At 38.1% G+C, this 19,924-nt stretch overlaps 1 protein-coding gene across 12 annotated transcripts in view; it reads left to right on the plus strand.

The window, feature by feature from the left end:
- ABI3BP (ABI family member 3 binding protein) overlaps positions 1-19,924 on the plus strand; it is a 263,791-nt gene that overhangs the window by 63,008 nt on the left and 180,859 nt on the right. For all 12 annotated transcript variants that reach the window (XM_007164013.2, XM_007164015.2, XM_028168601.2 and 9 more), the window contains exon 2: positions 1,674-1,853. In XM_007164013.2, the coding sequence (XP_007164075.2) occupies positions 1,674-1,853 (180 nt within the window). The remainder of the gene's footprint in view (positions 1-1,673; positions 1,854-19,924) is intronic.

The raw sequence follows: 19,924 nt of genomic DNA on the forward strand, positions 1-19,924 counted from the left end.
AGGAATTAAGATTCCTATAATTAGAATCTAGAAAAATGGTACAGATGAACTTATTTGCAAAGCAGAAATAGAGTCACAGATGTAGAAAACAAACTTATGGTTACCAAGGGGAGAAGGGGTGGTGGGATGAATTGGGAGATTGGGACTGACATATGCACACTACTATGTATAAAATAGATAACTAATGAGAACCTACTGTATAGCACTGGGAACTCTACTCAATGCTCTGTGGTGAGCTAAATAGGAAGGGAATCTAAAAAGAGTGGAGATAGATAGATAGATAGATAGATAGATAGATAGATAGATAGATAACTCATTCACTTTGTTGTACAGCAGAAGCTAACAACATTTTAAAGCAACTATACTCCAATAAAAATTAATTTTAAAAAGATTCCTATAATTAAACATGTGAATAAGTCACACTGACTATTCAGTGAGATTAAAGAAAGACTAAGTGGCCTCATAACAGTTCAGATTGAGTTTTGTTGCCAAATTAGTTTGAAATGAACTTACGAAAACCTAACAAAGCTTTTTTGGATTTCTAAACTGTGACTAACGGGCTTTGGATGGACCTGATGAAGTAACCAATTATCGAGCAATTACCGTGTACCAGCTTTAAGATATTGCCATTTGCACTAACCTTTGTAAACAACCTGTCAAAGTAGACATCGTTATCCATAATTTACAAATCAAGAAAGAAGAGGCTCAAGCACAGTTTAGTGAGCAGCCAGGGCACACTTATAAGTATATGGCAGAGCTGCAGTTTGAACCCAGCTCCTTCTGGCCCCAAAGACAAAAGACAGTGTTGTTTCCTCATTGCTTGGTCAAGACCTTTGGTTAGTGTGATTGTCCATCCCTGTTGCCTTCATAGTTAAATAATAATAATAATAATAATGCCTTGAAAATATAGAGTTTCTCTGCTTACTCTGCAGTCTCTCTGGGGAAGTTCACCCAATAATCATTTATAAACTAGACACCCAGATGGATCTGGACCCCATTTGCGAGCATCACACTTAGAGAGTCAACTTACTGTTGGACATTTCCAACAGTAAGTTGACTATCAGTGAGACAACAGTCAGTTGTCTCACTGACCCAGCGAACTCCAGATAGAACTAATCATCTTTCTTCTCAGCCCTGCTCCTTTTAGAATCCCTTATTCTACTATCTCAGTTACCCCTAAGCCAAACCCCACCCACTTCCCTCCCTTTCCAACTCTGTTAATCACTAAGTCCTGCGAGGATACTGCTGGAGACCAGCACTGAGGAGGCTGGAGGTTTTAAAGTGCAGTATATTCAATTTACCAATAAGAAATTTCAGATCCTTTCACCATTTCCAGATAGGATGTATAAAATGAAGGTTCTGACCAACAGTGGATAGCCAAGATAGCCGTAAATCCCATTTACCTGCTCAATAATAAACTACAAAATATTAAACCCTAAGATTTTACTTTGTATTCTAGACTGCTTTTGCTTTATATGTTATTAAGTCTGTTTTCTTTGATCTCAAAATTACCTGTATTTTAGCTATTTCGGTGGGTGTGCTGTGATCTTGAGTAGCTAGATATCACGATTTCCAATAACAATGCCTCTAGCCAGTAACTTGGGATCCAAATTTGTCTTGGGATGCTAAAGAGGTGAAGTAACAGCCACCTATATTTTCATTCCCATCTTTAGGTAAAAGGCCAAACCTGAAGGTCCACATCAATACCACAAGTGACTCCATCCTCTTGAAGTTCCTGCGTCCAAATCCTAATGTAAAACTGGAAGGTTTTCTCCTGGGATATGGCAGCAACTTATCACCAAACCAGTACTTCCCTCTTCCTGCGGAAGGGAAATACACTGAGGCCGTGGTCGGTAAGATCTTTGGGTTTCAGGCATAGGAAGAAGAGGTAAAAGGTAATGGGTGTTATATGATACATAAATCTTGAAGCGTCATTCTTTCTATACCCTCAGCCGAACCAAATGCCATAATTACAAAACATCTTCGTAATTGTTGTAACCCATAGCACAATTTTTTACATTAAAAAATATGTAATGCATACCCTGCTTATACTGCAGAAATAATCAACTTCATTGCCATTATACCTACAATCCCTGACCACATAACTAAACTTGCACAGGGAAAAAAACTAGCTAAAATACCTTAAATCTCTGTAACATAGCTTGTTAATGTGGATTAATTTTCCTCCCTGCTATGTCTTTACTTTCTTCTAGTGGAAAATACCATCTACAGCTTTCTGGGTGTCTATTCATGCCAAGCTACCTTTAAAAAGAAAAGACAGTGTATTACATTTTAAAATTTTTAGGGTATTTCAGACAAAAAGATTAAAGTTTGTATTTGTGTTATGAAATTTTACATTTCTTTGAAAATATTTTTAATCACATTAAAATGTAATTTGAGGATGTAGGCACCTTCAAGCCTTCTCCAGAAAAATTATTTGCAAATAAAAGGTTTTTAAAGGATAACATTTTTAAAAAAAGGGATCATCTATTTAAAATGCTGTCAAAGGCTTCCTGAATAGCCTAAGATGAGATTTATATTTTGCTCCACTGTTAAGATTATTGCTAAACAGTCTTTTCATGAACTTCCGAAGTTTAATCCTATAACTTGAACTACTGTAGACCAGATTTGACATTCATGCATATATGTAGCAATGTTGAAGATGAATCTATTTTGTCCTGCAGCCCTTTGTTCTCATAGAGAAGTCTCTGTTGTACTTTAAAATTAGGCAAGAGAGTAACATTATTAATTATAAATGTCTGGACTGAATTTTACATAAGATAAGCACTTTAAAGCAGACACATTACAGTTTGTAACCCCTCAAAATTTGAGAATTAGGCACTTTGACAAATGTAACAACACTAACCTTGACCATATAAACCATAAGGAATTTGAAAATTTGCAAATATTTCCCCACCATATTCACCCTTCACTATAAAAAGTGACTGGAAGCTATATACATACCCCCAAACAAGCAGAAACAGATCTACTGCTCCTTTACTTATTGAGCATTAGAAGTAATATTTTACTTACGATAATTTTTTATCCTTGGTAATATAGATTACAAATTTGGTCAGTAGGAAACATCCTTTCCCTATGATGTGGAAGGCATTCAATCTTAAAGTGATAGAAGTCAGATTACTAATGAGAAATATGTGTAGAAAACTATAAAGAAAATTTCTAGCACAGATATATCAAGCTTTCACTAATTCAGTGATGAGGGATGATCAAATAGACTAGGTACCTTTTTATTTCTTTACAATTATTTTCATTCCTTAAAACTTTTTATTATGAAAAAATTCAAACATATAAGGAGAGGGAAACCTGTAATGACCCTCATGTCTCATCATGCAACTTAAATACATAGCACTGTTTTGCTAATCTCTTTCCATGTATTCTTCACACATGCTATTTTTAGGGGTATTTAAAAGCATAACTAGATATCATATTTGTAAAATTTATGAACACCTCAGTATGCATCTCTAATAGATAAGAAATAATTTTAATAATGCCTTGCTTTTATCACATTATAACAATAATCCAATAATTTTTTTTTATACGTAGTCCATATTTAAATTTCTCTGGTGATCTTTAAAAATGCCTTCTTAGAGTTGTTTCTTTTTTGAATCAGGATCCTACATGTTCTACATGTTAGGTTGGTTGTTATGTCTCATTAGTCTCTTATTCTATAACAGTCCTCTCTCCCTTCCCTTTTGAAATGTAATTGATTTGCTGGAGAAAGTGGATTATGCATCCTGGTCCACATTCTGTATTTAACTGACTGCTTCCATGTCTTTTTGAACTGACTCCTCTATCCCTGACTTTCCTGTGAAAGATATTTAGATTTGGAGGCTGTATTAGATTTGGGTTAAGCATTTGGGGGGAAAGAATACCTTATAGATGGTATGGTTTATTTCCTAACAACTCCCAAAGAGGTACATAATGGCTGGTGTCATACTTAGTGATGTTAAAGCAGTTTAGTGTGTTTAGGTGGCCTCAGCCTGATCCCTCCATGATAAAATTCATCATCAAATTTTCGCTTAATGGTTTTAGCATCTATCAATGCTCATTGCCCAGATGCATTATTTTATACAGAGGTTGTAAAATGGTAGTTTTACATTCTAGATAGACTCTAATTCTATCATTCCTTCTGCACTTTTTAGCTGAAATTCTACATTAAAGAATTTTATTTACTCTTTCACTTTTCTTATCTAGTGTTTTAGGAAAGACAGGATAAATTCTCATCGTAATAAATTGATGCCTGGAAATCTGCAGTGGTGACCAATGATATTGTTGTTTGTTTTATAATCAGTAAGAATGCATTGGTTATTTTGCATTGATTTTTAGATATTTAATGATTTTTAATCAATATATCACTTATCCATCCCTTATGATTCTTTTCATTGTCTAGCTTAAATATGGTTGGTTGTTTAACTCTGGTTCACTATTAAACTGTGAACTTTTTAAAGTCAAAGTTTATGTCTTATTTGGTTATTCATAGCAGGATGACCTACATTGTGTAGACAGGTAATAAATATTGTGGCACTGAATTGAACAGAGTCAAGTCTGTGTAGAATATTTAGGCTGGAGGAGGCCATGAGAGATTGTCTAGTCTAGGCCCTTGTCATCAGGCTAATGTATATCTAAACCATCCTAGAACAGATCACTGTGTACCTTAAAGATCTCTAAGCACAAAGATTCCCAAACTTCTGGAAGGCTATTGCAAGCAACATTTTTAAAACTCTTACCTTATCCTTTAGATCAATGTGCTCTTTTTATTTATCTCCTTTCTCTTCTAGTATTCTGGTGGAAAAGGAAAAAAACATTCCTCTTAGATATTTCCTTTTCCATCTTTCCTTATGCCAAGGAATCTGTGTGCTTCTACTTTTATTACTTCAAAATGGACTTGCATTTCCAAATTAAATGTTGTTCTCTGGTTGCTTAAATTGATTATTTACAGTCTTTTTTAATGATTATGATTGTAGTAATGGCTCTTAAATGATTAAACAGCTGTGTATTAGTTTTCAATTGCCACTATAACAAATTACCACAAACTTGGCGGCTTAAAACATCACAAATTTATTATCTTACAGTTCTGTATGTCAGAAGCCCAATGTGGGAAAACATCACAAATTTATTATCTTACAGTTCTGTATGTCAGAAGCCCAATGTGGGTCTTTCTAGGCTAAAGTCAAGGTTGTAGGCAGGGCTGCATTCCTTTCCGGAGGCTCTGAAGGGAGAAACTGTTTCCCTGCTTTTTTGCAGCTTCTAGAGGGGCCCACATTCCTCTTCTACTTTCAAATCTAAAAAATAATACAAATGAATATATATATATATATATATATATATATATATATATACTATATATATATGTACACACAAAACAGAAAAAGACTCACAGATATAGAAAACAAACTAGTGGTTACCAAAGGGGAAAGGGAAGGGGGCAGGGACAAGGGATTAAGAGATATGAACTACTATGTATAAAATAGAAAAGCAACAAAGATATATTGTACAGCACAGGAAATTATAGCCATTATTTTATAATAACTTTTAATGGAGTATAATCTGTAAGAATACTGAATCACTATGCTGTACACCTGAAACTAATATAATATTATAAATCAACTATACTTCAATAAAAAAAATCCAACAACATTGGGTCAAACATTGCTCACACCACATCACTCTGATCTCTTCTGCCTTCCCTCTTCCACTTTTAAGGATCCTCGTGATTATATTGAGCCCACCTGGATAATCCAGGCTACTCTCCATATTTTAAGGTCAGTGGATCAACAATCTTAATTGTATCTGCAACCTTAATTCTCCTGTGTCATGTAACCTAAGATATTCACAGGTCCTGAAGATGAGGATGTGGGCAATCTTTGAGGGCTATTATTCTGCCTGGCACAGACTGTATGTTTGAAATTTGTGTCTCTATTCTATTCCCTTTCTGCTACCAATTTACAGTATGGTCATTCTCAATTCTGTTCATCTGTAAAACAGTAATAAAGTCTATTTTTCACAGATGTGCTGTGGGCATGTTAGTGAATTCATGATCATAAAGTGATGAGTTGAAATCCCTTGGGTCCAAGTTGCAAGAGCAAAGAATTTTTATTTCTTTATGGAAAAAAAGCATCACTTATAGCCCCTCTTCTTACTTTATTCTGTAAGAGGATAGTAGTATTTCTTCAGTTGCACCAAACTATACCCAAATATTGTAACTTACTTTCGTTTTCGAAACAAATATTAAGTGTCACTTTGTTTGACTCATTCCACTTCTTGATGTGTTTAAAAGATCCCACCACTGAAATGAGAAGCTGTTGATCATTCAGAAATATTGAAGTTAACATTTAGTGATATGTGGACTAATACTCCTACTAAATAATCATTTATAAGCATTTCTACATTTATTTTAATATCTACTATCTATCTATCTAGTATTGACAGAGGTATTTTCAAAAGTCACTTGCTGGTCTTACATGTAAAAATAAAAAACATAAAATATTCCCTTTTGCTATTTTGGAAATTAAGATTCATATGAAACGTCTGTAAAACTTTTACTTCTGTAGAATCTAAGATTTTTGTAGATTAATTGGAGCAGTAGAAAAAGTAGTATTTTCCCAGGTGACTATTAATAACCATTAATGGCCTTGAGTCCTGCAATGATGTGCTAAAACATGATTCTTGTATAATAGATCTGCTAGTTTCCCATATCCTTTTTTCCAACATCGTGAATGTTCTCACTTCTGGCTTACACATTCAATTTTTGCTTTGTTACTTTTATGTTCAGCTGTTGGTAATTTTGCAAACATCCAAAAAAGGGAAAAAATGAGAATTCTTTGACATTGAATCTTTATAGACTCATACTTTATGATGTTCTCTTGACCTCTGAAAACACTTTAATCAGCGTCACCTGGGAAGGAAAAAGTTACATTCCATCAGTTTTGTAGAGCAAGTTAAGGAGTTATTTTAGTATCCTTACTGCAAGAAAAGCTTAAATTGGAAAAAAGTCATACATATTTATCACTACCAGGAATTCTGACTTAAGGATTTGTCTTCCAACCAGGTGTTAGGACTCCAAAGGGATATAAGAGGGCAAATTTCTTACTCCTCATGTTCTCACAGCTGCTAACCTTTACATTCACCGCCCTAAGAGAGCGAGTTTCTCACACTGAGCCTCTCAGTTACTCGCCCTGGTCGCCATCTTGCCGGTAACCCCTCAGAGTGATTCCTGCTAGGGAGGAGGAGGAGGACGCGATACCAATAGCCCTGAGGTGCTCTGCCCTGGAGAGATCCTGGACCAGAACGCTAACATCTACATTCTAGGAAAGATCCTCCTCTGCCTGGAGAGGCAGCACCATGTGGGGAAAGAATATGTTATGTTTTCAGGGAGACGGACCTGGGTTCAAACTCAACACAACTACTTACTACGGAGTAGTTCTGGGTAAGTCATTGAACTTCTCTAAGTTTCATTTTTTTTTTCATCTATAAAATAGATAATCATTCAGGAGTGTTGTGAAGACTATAAATAAATTATTATGATAACACTAACATAAACCCTAGCACAGAGTAGGTATGTTTTATAATTTTGTTAGTTGCTATTATAACAAACTGAGTGGTCTTAGATAATATACCTAACTTTCTGAGCTTTGTTTCAGTTGCTGGTAATGAATGGACTAAATCACTGGTAAAGTTTTGGTCAGCTCTAAGATTTTAGCGCTTAGATTGAAAAACCTTAGTCTAAGTAATAGTCCTGTGCTTTCGTTTTCTGTTTTGTTTGTTTCTTGGAGGATGCAGTGTCAGTAAAATTGCAGAGGTAGATTGTTTTAGCAGAGCTCTCAGTAACTGAAAAGAAGTAACCATATTTACCTGTCTACCGCAACTAAGAAGTGTTTTCTTGGAAAGGATAACTCCCCAAACTGATTAAGAAACAAAAGAAGCAAAAGCTAAGACTGTGACACAGCAGTCTTGGCGCACACACAAGTGTCTTCCATAGTCACCATCTTTTAGTCGTAAAGGGGGGATTCCCGTTCAGTGCAATTGGCTGAATAGCGTTGTCAGGTGACGCTCATTAGAGTTTCACAGCTGTGGCCTTCAAAGAAGAAGGTGAATCCTCACAAGATACAGCTGAAAGGGTTTGGCATCCCTAGATTTCACTTTTCTTGTCTCTGTCTTACAAAGCAATTGTTAGCAAGAACATGGCAAGAATTTTGAACTGTCCTACTAAATATAGCTCAAAATAAGACCTTGACACTGTTTAATTTATTTTAACTGATGGTAGTTTTATCTTAACAAGTTCAGGCCAAACTTTAATCATCAGTTTCTTATTCTGACATTTCTTGCTTGCTTTTATTTCACTGGGGAAAATTAATTTAAAAAATTTTTGAATAAAGTTTATTTACAGTGATTCAGATTTGAAAATTATATGCTTATAAATGCAATTTATATTCCTCTATATTATTAACACCGCTTACAAGTTTTACCTTTAATTTTTACATTTGTATAGAAAGCAAGAGCAAATGCACAATTTTCTCTCATCATTGCACCCCTTAGAACTTCAGCTGTCCTTTTCTCTCCGTCATAAAAATATTTAAGCATGCTCTATTCATTTTTATGGAAGTGGGATGAAATACAAAATAATAGATATTCTACTATTTATTACAGGGAAGGATAAATATTACCTAATGATAAAAAACAAGTGAATATTTATTGTGGTAAGTGCCCCAAGGAAGGTGATGGTGGATTCACTGAAGAAAAATAGCTGGAGGTTGAAAATAACTGAAGGAACTATATAAGGAATTAATTAAGCTGAAAAATAACTAGTGAAAATGGGCAAGGTAAACTAACAGGAAGAAAAGATACAGTGTCAGCCATTGAAGCCAGCTCAGTTCTCCTCGTCTCTGGCAGAATTATCAAGAGACTGTGCGTGGAAAGAGCAAAATAGCAGCCCACGGTGAATACAAGGTAGTCCCAAAATGCAGATGAGGGATATGATAGTTATGCAGGGGTAGGTAGTATTATTAGTGCCCTTTTACACATAAGAAAACTGAACCTCTGAGAGTTTTAAGTAAACTTCCCAAAGTGCCTCAGATGGTAAATAGCACCAGGGTTTGAACCCAGGAAGTCTGGCTCAAGAACCTGAGCTCTGAAAAACACTGCACTCTACTGCCTCTCAAAACGTAGGGAATTTTATCTGTTCTACAGCAGAAAGTACACACAAGCCCCTGATTTGTTGCTTCTATAATGTCCTTTATTTTATTTACCTATTTTTTTCTTTTTATAATGTCCTTTAAATAGTAAACAGACAAAAAGAAAGGCCATGTATCATGGAAGGAGCCATTGACTACCTAACTCATTAAGGTTTAATGAGCTAAAATATGTAAAGCAGTTACTATGTCCCCAAAACTTGGTCTCGTCTACCCATACCACCACCACCATCTTTCTTTATTGTGAGCTGCCCATCTGTCAAGCCCTACTGCGCCTACTCTTCCTAAGGCCATATCTGGCCAAGGAAGGCAACATTTTTGTCTCTCTCCGTGAATATCCTAGAGGCTAAGCATTTTCTTTGACCATCATTCTTAATAAGTTGCTATTTGTTTTTATTTTGGTGTGTCTAGTCTGTTCCCAGACTCTACACAAATAGAAAACTCCCAGGAGCTAAGGACCCTAGAAGCCTTAGATTTCTTTTTCACGTCCAATGTTGTCATAATTTAGAAGCATGATGAATGAATGAATGGGTGAGAGTCAAGGGAGAGACGCAGGAAGTCTGAAACAGCTGTGGGTCACATTTAAGATGCATTTTTCTCTTCTGTTTAAAACTATTTCTTACTTAGTTCTTTCTCTGGAAATGGTTTTGTCATTGGGAAGTATTTGGCTTTAAATAGTCAAGATTAATCCAGATTTTTCATTTAAAAAATAGGAATCTCGGAATCACTTGATTTTCCTCCATGGTGCAAAATTTAGCAGAACTTGAGTAAGCTTCAAAGGGGAATTTTTAAAGAAATTGGCCTAGTGGGTACCAATTTCTTTTTTTTTTTTTTTTTATTTATTTATTTATTTATTTATTTATTTATTTATGGCTGTGTTGGGTCCTTGTTTCTGTGCGAGGGCTTTCTCCAGTTGCGGCAAGCGGGGGCCACTCTTCATCGCGGTGCGCGGGCCTCTCACTATCGTGGCCTCTCTCGTTGCGGAGCACAGGCTCCAGATGCGCAGGCTCAGCAATTGTGGCTCACGGGCCTAGTCGCTCCGCGGCATGTGGGATCCTCCCAGACCAGGGCTCGAACCCGTGTCCCCTGCATTGGCAGGCGGACTCTCAACCACTGCGCCACCAGGGAAGCCCCCAATTTCTTAATAAATGTTATGCCACCACTGAAACAATTCAGCATGAGTTTATACCAGAAAAGCCTTATTTGATAACAGATGCCCATTTCACCTGTTTTGATAAAGATAACATCTTTTCAAAGTTCTATTTTTTCTATTGGATTCAACTGTAATGTTTCCATGGTCTTCCTGATCTCACCAAACAATAGATAAACTGTCTCCAAATTTATCATTTCTTGGAAATACAATAAAAGAAACTCAATATTCTAATATAAAGTACAACAATTTTTCCAAAGGTATTGCACAGTGCACTGAGACCAAAATCTAACTTTTAAAAATTTATTCTTAATTATTTCTAGAAGGGTTCCCCAAAATAACGTATGGCCCTTTTGTCATGGGTCAAAAGTATACTCTGTCCCAGATTTATGGCAAGAGGCTTGTTGATGAGAAGTGGTCTTAGAAAGATAGCTGCCAATAGGAGGATAAATTAGAGGGTTATCTGGGACAGATACTAGATAATGTTTAGACTTTATAATTTCCTTTATTTTTAGGAATGCATCTCAAAACCAAGGACTACAATCAAATCCTAGTTTCCTAACTACCCATATATTATTTCCTTAAACATTGTACTTTCTCTGGACACAACACTCTGTCACATACTGATCCCGTCTGAAGTGCTATGCTGTGAGCACCAGCATTTAGTCACATTCTGGTTTGGATTGTTCCATTTTCATTATTTTGTTTTTGTTTTCACTAGTCATGTCTCACCAACCAAACAGCTGCTCAGGGTGAGAGCTGACTCTCACCATCCCTCGTGTACTCCATGATCAGGGTCAATAGATCCGTGGGTGTAGGAACTGACTCCCCAGAATCTGCTGGGAGTTTGCTGGGCAGGTCTCCCAGTCAACACAATAAAGTCCCTCTTTGCCTGGGGTAGAAATCTCTAGGAGAAAAAAAATTATGTAACTGGCTTACAGCATTGACTCTACCCTACTTCTCAGGCCTGGTTATGGTTTACACCTGCTGTTCTGGCTTAATTATTAATGGTGCTCCCATTTCTCTCCAAAGTGTCCCAGTTTAGTTGAAAAATTATGTGCGTAATACACACGGGGAGAAAGCCTTGAATTCTTAGCATCGTCCCCCAGTCTTTCATCACCTGATTCCAAGCTAATAGCTCAGCCTTTTCTCTGCCGCTGGGGCTACTCCTCAAGGAGAAGAGGTTTGCCACAGGTTGGCCTGATGCATTTCATGAACGAGGCTGAGTGCATAGTAGCCGCTCACCAAATGCTGGAGTGGCGGTTTGCACCAACCCACAAGCTGATGCTTTAATGTCATTGGGCACCTACAACATGCTGGGCCAAGGGCTTTACAGAGATGGGTCATTGATTCCTCACAGCCACCCCTTGAGGCAGCTACTATTAGCATCCTCTTCTTCCCAGTGAAGACAGTAAATCCCTGAGAAGTGAAGGAGTCTGCAGGTGGCAGGCTGGCTCTAAAGCCCGTGCATCTGACTACCATGCCATAGTGCTTTCCCCATGGCGTCTAAGTGTTCTGTGACCTTTGAACCCTATGAACAAACTCGTCTCCTGGGAATTATTCCTGACCCCCTCAACCCCCGCATGGTAACGCTGACTGAGCATTTAAAAAGAAAGAAAACACCTTGCCGATGTGAAGGCTCTGGTTTACCACCTAATAGTTAACATGATCTAGCTTTATTATTTGAAAGGAAAATATCCAAAGTCCCAACTTTTCAGTCATATTTCCTGTAGAGATAACATTAACAAAGTGATGCATTCACTGGAAAATGTGTGTGTGCAGGCTCTTCATCAAGAGCGAGCCCTTGCCAAACATTAAACAAGTTTAAAGACAACACCCTACATTAAATTTCTCTGTGGGGTGCACATATAAAACACAGGCAAGGAAAAAACTACCGGCAATGAAGTCAACAGTTTTAATGTCTAACAGGTCTCTAAGCTAGGAAAGGATGGGTACTGGCTGTGGCAGCAAGTGGTAGGAGAAATAGTTTGTTAAGTATTGGTTTCCAGGGTCAGGGAGAGAATTTGTCACCGCTTGCAAGTGAGGCAGGGTTAGCTTGGGACAGTGGCTGAGTGAGAAGCTCCAGACTGAAAGCCAGGATGACAGGAAATGAGGAATTACCTGGTCCATCTGGGTTGTGATCAGGATGTGGGGAGGGATGGGGGATGGAGGGGCAGGTCGGGTGTGGCTTCCTGGGCACGTGACCAGTGCACTCAGAGGAGCCCTGCAGTGAAGTTTAATGCTTTGCTGTCTTGGAAATTTTAGTAAGCTTACCTTTCAGTTTTATCTTGTCAGTGAGGTGGGATGGGACAACGGGTGTGTGCGCCGAGGGCTTGGCGCCTGGGCTCTTGTCTTTGTCTGCCACTCCCTCCCCTAATTTGCTTCTCAACTGCCTGGTCCCCCACCCACTGCTGTAGGCCTTCCTCTTCCCACCTCCACTTAGCAACTACTGCTGCCCTCCACCTTCGCAGGGACTTGGGTGTGGATGCAGGTAGGGTCTGGTGGGCACCTCCCCCCTTGGTGACATCTGGCAGGGCGTGGTGGCAGCAGTCCCCCCGCACTGGCTGACAATGACACAGTGCATTAGCTTCTTTCCCACCCCCATTCAGGTAGCTCTGTCCCAGGACTGAGGTTACAATCCCTTGGGGCCTTTGGGAAAGGGAGACTGGCTTTTTTTGCCCTGGGGGCTGAGGTGTGGGCTAAGGTGCTTTGATGCTGAGGCTGCTTCTGGGGGGAAAGGGTCCCACACAGTCAGGAGAGAGGGGATGGGGGGAGGTGAGGGTTTGCACGCCTCTGCAGGGCACAACACGAAATAGCCAGTAAATACCATGACAGGTCAAGACAGAGTCCATGAAAGAGAGAAAATGTTTTATATTTTGGTGTCTTTAATGTTACTTTTAAAATAGCAGGTCCATCGTTTGATTTTTGCATTGACTGGGGTCATAAACTTACGTAGTAAGCACCGGGCGAAGTGTGTATTTTCAGTAGTTTTGCCTCCCCAGCTCTCACGAAAATTATAGGAAAACTCTCAGAAAAAGTTTTCAGCAATGTCTTCCACACTGAAGTCTGTCTTTGAAATGCTCCTCTGTTTGGAAAAGGGTGCATCTTTCCTTCCAGACAGCAAACCGAAGAGTGAAGGAGTGTGGCAGAGCTTTCGGGGTCCGCGTTACAGTGTTTAGGAAAAGCCCCTTTGAGCCTCTTCCTCCCACCTCCACCTTTTCCGCATCCTCTCTTCTCATCAAAGCTGAGTTCTCATCTCTTATTTAGAGGCTTTACTCTGCAGCACAGAGATGAGGGGCTGCTTCTTACTGCTGCCATCAGTTCTGAACAGTTCCTCTTGTAACATACATACCAACATGAGCTTCATGTCAGCTCCCTTCTGTGGTCTATGACTGAACATTCTAGAATCCCACCAAAGGCAGACGCTCCTAGTCATTTTTGCATTAGCAGTTGCTCTGTGGTCCAAGGTGGCTGCGCCTTTTATGGATCGTTTAACCTTCACCATTGTCCCACCCTGCTTGGGCGCCAGGGCCCTCAGGCTGCCTCTTAAGGGAGGAGAGAAGCCAGAACTGTCATCTCGGAGCCCCAGGGCATAGCAGAGTGTTTTGTCAAAATGGGCATTTGTTCATTTTTCACCTGATTTTGTAACGTTTAACAGAAATAAGGCCTGAACAGTGATGAGTAGGATTTGCTTTAAAATTTGGCTTAAATTATTTTTCAGGTGAAAGGTAAGGATTATCCTTACACACAAAACCACATACTATTTATAAGAAAGAACTTCAAAGGAAAAAAATATCAGTTCTACAGATAGGCTCCTCAAAGACGAATTCAGTGATTGAAGTTTACCTGCTTTTCAAAAGATTATTTGCTGTTGCTGACAGCTATTTCCCAGACTTATACTTATTTTTCTTTTCTTTCTGCAAAGCATCCAACTTCCTCCATCTTTACTCCAGCCCCAGACAATAAAGGGATAGAGAAAAAGATTCATTCATTCTTTCAGAAAATGTTTGTTGTGTAATTACTATGTTTCTAGGTTTAAAGGTACAGAAATGAACAAAATATGAACTGAATCTGGGCCAGATCCCACGTGGTCCTCAGCCCACATATTCCTACAGAGGCTTAGAAATACTCTAATAAAAGGTGGAGGACTCCTATCTGTGATGATTCATATTGCTATAGACATTCATTTTTATGTACAGCTAAGGGCAAGGTACTAGTAATCTACTTAGTGATTTATTAAAAATTGCTAAACTTCTGTATTCATAAACTCAGTAAGCATAGTAAATTTAGAGCAGAACTGACACTATTTACAACTACTATCTTCTATTTGGACTTCTGGCTTCCATGAGGCTTTGCAAAGCTATGACTTAGCAGGATTTTCCCAATTTTCCAGAACAATGCCCCATTAGTGTTTTTCCAAAAGGGACACTGAACGTCCTGAAAGGATGTCAGTGATATTCCTGAGTTGGTCAAGACTATCAATGGCCACTGCTAGAGCTTGTTAATATGTAATTAGTTTAGGGTTACTTAATTATCACAGATGTGTTTTGTGGTGAGCTTTGTTAATACTACCTTTTGACAGGATACATCTGTTGCCTCAATGATATTTGAGCTTCTCATTTTCTAGTAACCCGGCTTCAGAATGGACGTGGACTTTGCTTCAAATACAAATCATTTGTACCCCATTGCTGAAAGCAGTTTGCTGCTGTGGTGTCAATTTGTTATCTTTACTTTGTCACTGGAATGTGAGAATGGGGGTGGGTGCAGGGAGCAAGGTTGGTTACAGGACTGAAATTTACAACTGCTTAGAGTAGCCTTTCAAGCAATGAGTAGACAAGTAGTATTTTATGGTCTTTTTACCCTCCAAGCCCCTCACCAGACTGCACCCCTCTCTCAGCGAGACTGCCCTCTTCCAGCCCTCCTTCATGGGCCAGCAGGTGAGGGAACAGTGTCTGCAGCACGGGCAAGGCAGCTGAGACAGAACTGCAGCACCAAGGGCCCCCCTGAAGCTCTGTTTGCTTACCCGCAGCGTGGCAGCACTTAAGATTGTGCTTTTTAAGAACTGACTAGTCCCAGAGTGGAACTCTCTGCCTGGGCTTAAAACAGAAGGAGGCTTTTCAAGGGTAATTTTCAAACAGACATTACTCAGTGTTGATGAAATAAGGCACAGGACCTGTCTGCCAAATGTTAAAAGCTAAAGGGAATACTTAAATTTGGATTGTACCCCTCAGGTCAGATTACAGCTAACTGTGGCATGTGGACGCTTGCAGATACAGAGAAAAACTAGTAATATTTCTATATGGAGATTTCCATGACCACAGATGTTTTTTTTTCACGTTTTGTGGATGATGTTGTTCTTAATAGGAGTCTTATGATATGCCACATTGACTTCCAGTAAAATAGTTACCTTAGCTCATCAAATCCTAAAGTACCTTTAACTATAAATCATACTACTATTTTATATAAATCTAAGAAAGAATAAAGCTGCTGATTAATGATACTGCTTTTGCATCCCTCGGGGCTTGTGAGGGAGCTTCCTTTGACGCACTGATACATAAATTTTTTTTTTAAACATCTTTATTGGGGTATAATTGCTTTACAATGGTGTGTTAGTTTCTGCTTTATAACAAAGTGAATCAGCTATACATATACATATATCCCCATATCTCCTCCCTCTTGCGTCTCCCTCCCACCCTCCCTATCCCACCCCTCTAGGTGGTCACAAAGCACTGAGCTGATCTCCCTGTGCTATGTGGCTTCTTCACATTAGCTATCTATTTTACATTTGGTAGTGTATATATGTCAGTGCTACTCTCTCACTTCATCCCAGCTTACCCTTCCCCCTCCCCGTGTCCTCAAGTCCATTCTCTACGTCTGCATCTTTATTCCTGCGCTGCCCCTAGGTTCTTCAGAACCATTTTTTTTTTAGATTCCATATATATGGTTTAGGATACGGTATTTACTTTTCTCTTTCTGACTTACTTCACTCTGTATGACAGTCTCTAGGTCCATCCACCTCACTACAAATAACTCAATTTCATTTCTTTTTATGGCTAATATTCCATTGTATATATGTGCCACATCTTCTTTATCCATTCATCTGTCGATGGATGCTTAGGTTGCTTCCATGTCCTGGCTATTGTAAATAGAGCTGCAATGAACATTGTGGTACATGACTCTTTTTGAATTATGGTTTTCTCAGGGTATATGCCCAGTAGTGAGATTGCTGGGTCATATGATAGTTCTATTTTTAGTTTTTTAAGGAACCTCCCTACTGTTCTCCATAGTGGCTGTATCAATTTACATTCCCACCAACAGTGCAAGAGGATTCCTTTTTCTCCATACCCTCTCCAGCATTTATTGTTTGTAGATTTTTTGATGATGGCCATTCTGACTGATGTGAGGTGAAACCTCACTGTAGTTTTGATTTACATTTCTCTAATGATTAATGATGTTGAGCATTCTTTCATGTGTTTGTTGGCAATCTGTATATCTTCTTTGGAGAAATGTCTGTTTAGGTCTTCTGCCCAAGGGTTGGGTTGGGTTGGGTTGTTTGCTTTTTTTGATATTGAGCTGCATGAGCTGCTTGTGAATTTTGGAGATTAATCCTTTGTCAGCTGCTTCGTTTGCAAATACTTTCTCCCATTCTGAGGGTTGTCTTTTTGTCTTCTTTATGGTTTCCTTTGCTGTGCAAAAGCTTTTAAGTTTCATTAGGTCCCATTTGTTTATTTTTGTTTTTATTTCCATTTCTCTAGGAGCTGGGTCAAAAAGGATCTGGCTGTGATTTATGTCATAGAGTGTTCTGCCTATGTTTTCCTCTAAGGGTTTGATAGTGTCTGGCCTTCCATTTAGGTCTTTAATCAATTTTGAGTTTATTTTTGTGTATGGTGTTAGGGAATGTTCTAATTTCATACTTTTACATGTACCTGTCCAGTTTTCCCAGCACCACTTATTGAAGAGGCTGTCTTTTCTCCACTGTATATGTTTGCCTCCTTTATCAAAGATAAGGCGACCATATGTGCGTGGGTTTATCTCTGGGCTTTCTATCCTGTTCAATTGATCTATATTTCTTTTTTTGTGTCAGTACCATACTGTCTTGATTATTTTAGCTTTGTAGTATAGTCTGAAGTCCAGGAGCCTGATTCCTCCAGATCTGTTTTTCTTTCTCAAGATTGCTTTGGCTATTTCGAGTCTTTTGTGTTTCCATACAAATTGTGAAATTTTTTGTTCTAGTTCTGTGAAAAATGCTGTTGGTAGTTTGATAGGGATTGCGTTGAATCTGTAGATTGCTTTGGGTAGTATAGTCGTTTTCACAATGTTGATGCTTCCAATTCAAGAACATAGTATATCGCTCCATCTGTTTGTATCATCTTTAGTTTCTTTCATCAGTGTCTTATAGTTTTCTGTGTACAGGTCTTTTATCTCCTTAGGTAGGTTTATTCCTAGGTATTTTATTCTTTTTGTTGCAATGGTAAATGGGAGCGTTTCCTTAATTTCTCTTTCAGATTTTTCATCATTACTATATAGGAATGGAAGAGATTAATGTGCATTAATTTTGTATCCTGCTACTCTACCAAATTCGTTTATTAGCTCTAGTAGTTTTCTGGTAGCATCTTTAGGATTCTCTATGTTTAGTATCATGTCATCTGCAAACAGTGACAGTTTTGCCTCTTCTTTTCTGATTTGGATTCCTTTTGTTTCTTTTTCTTCTCTGATTGCTGTGGCTAAAACTTCCAAAACTATGTTGAATAATAGTGGTGAGAGTAGGCAACCTTGTCTTGCTCCTGCTCTGAGTGGAAATGGTTTCAGATTTTCACCACTGAGAATGATGTTGGCTGTGGGTTTGTCATATATGGCCTTTATTATGTTGAGAGTTCCCTCTAAGCCTACTTTCTGGAGGGCTTTTTATCATAAATGGCTGTTGAATTTTGTTGAAAGCTTTTTCTGCATCTATTGAGATGATCATATGGTTTTAATTGTTCAATTTGTTACTACGGTTTATCACATTGATTGATTTGCGTATATTGAAGAATCCTTGCATTCCTGGGATAAATCCCACTTGATCATGCTGTATGATCCTTTTAATGTGCTGTTGGATTCTGTTTGCTAGTATTTTGTTGAGGATTTTTGCATCTATGTTCATCAGTGATATTGGCCTGTAGTTTTCTTTCTTTGTGACATCTTTGTCTGGTTTTGGTATCAGGGTGATGGTGGCCTTGTAGAATGAGTTTGGGCGTGTTCCTCCCTCTACTATATTTTGGAAGAGTTTGAGAAGGATAGGTGTTAGCTCTTCTGTAAATGTTTGATAGAATTCACCTGTGAAGCCATCAGGTCCTGGGCTTTTGTTTGTTGGAAGATTTTTAATCACAGTTTCAATTTCAGTGCTTGTGATTGGTCTGTTCATATTTTCTATTTCTTCTTGGGTTAGCCTTGGAAGGTTGTGGTTTTCTAAGAATTTGTGCATTTCTTCCAGGTTGTCCATTTTATTGGCATAGAGTTGCTTGTAGTAATCTCTCATGATCCTTTGTATTTCTGCAGTGTCAGTTGTTACTTCTCCTTTTTCATTTCTAATTCTATTGATTTGAGTCTTCTCCCTTTTTTTCTTGATGTGTCTGGCTAATGGTTTATCAATTTTGTTTATCTTCTCAAAGAACCAGCTTTTAGTTTTATTGATCTTTGCTATCGTTTCCTTCATTTCTTTTTCATTTATTTCTGATCTGATCCTTATGATTTCTTTCCTTCTGCTAACTTTGGGGTTATTTTGCTCTTCTTTCTCTAATTGCTTTAGGTGTAAGGTTAGGTTGTTTATCTGAGATGTTTCTTGTTTCTTGAGGTAGGATTGTATTGCTGTAAACTTCCCTCTTAGAACTGCTTTTGCTGCATCCCATAGGTTTTGGGTCATCGTGTTTTCATTCTCATTTGTTTCTTGGTATCTTTTGCTTTCCTCTTTGATTTCTTCAATGATCTCTTGGTTATTTAATAGTGTATTTTTTAGCCTCCATGTGTTTGTATTTTTTTTACAGATTTTTTCCTGTAATTGATATCTAGTCTCATAGCGTTGTGGTCAGAAAAGATACTTGATACGATTTCAATTTTCTTAAATTTACCAAGGCTTGATTTGTGACCCAAGATATGATCTATCCTGGAGAAGTTTCCATGAGCATTTGAGAAGAAAGTGTATTCTGTGGTTTTTGGATGGAATGTCCTATAAATATCAATTAAGTCCATCTTGTTTAATGTGTCATTTACAGCTTGTGTTTCCTTATTTATTTTCATTTTGGATGATCTGTCCATTGGTGAAAGTGGGGTTTTAAAGTCCCCTACTATTATTTTGTTACTGTCTATTTCCCCTTTTATGGCTGTTAGCAATTGACTTATGTATTGAGGTGCTCCTATGTTGGGTGCATAAAGATTTACAATTGTTATATCTTCTTCTTGGATTGATTCCTTGATCATTATGTAGTGTCCTTCTTTGTCTCTTGTAGTAGTCTTTATTTTAAAGTCTATTTTGTCTGATATGAGAATTGCTACTCAGCTTTCTTTTGATTTGCATTTGTATGGAATA

The sequence above is a fragment of the Balaenoptera acutorostrata genome, chromosome 4 (assembly GCF_949987535.1).
Source record: "Balaenoptera acutorostrata chromosome 4, mBalAcu1.1, whole genome shotgun sequence".
In the NCBI taxonomy this organism is placed as follows: Eukaryota; Metazoa; Chordata; class Mammalia; order Artiodactyla; family Balaenopteridae; genus Balaenoptera; species Balaenoptera acutorostrata.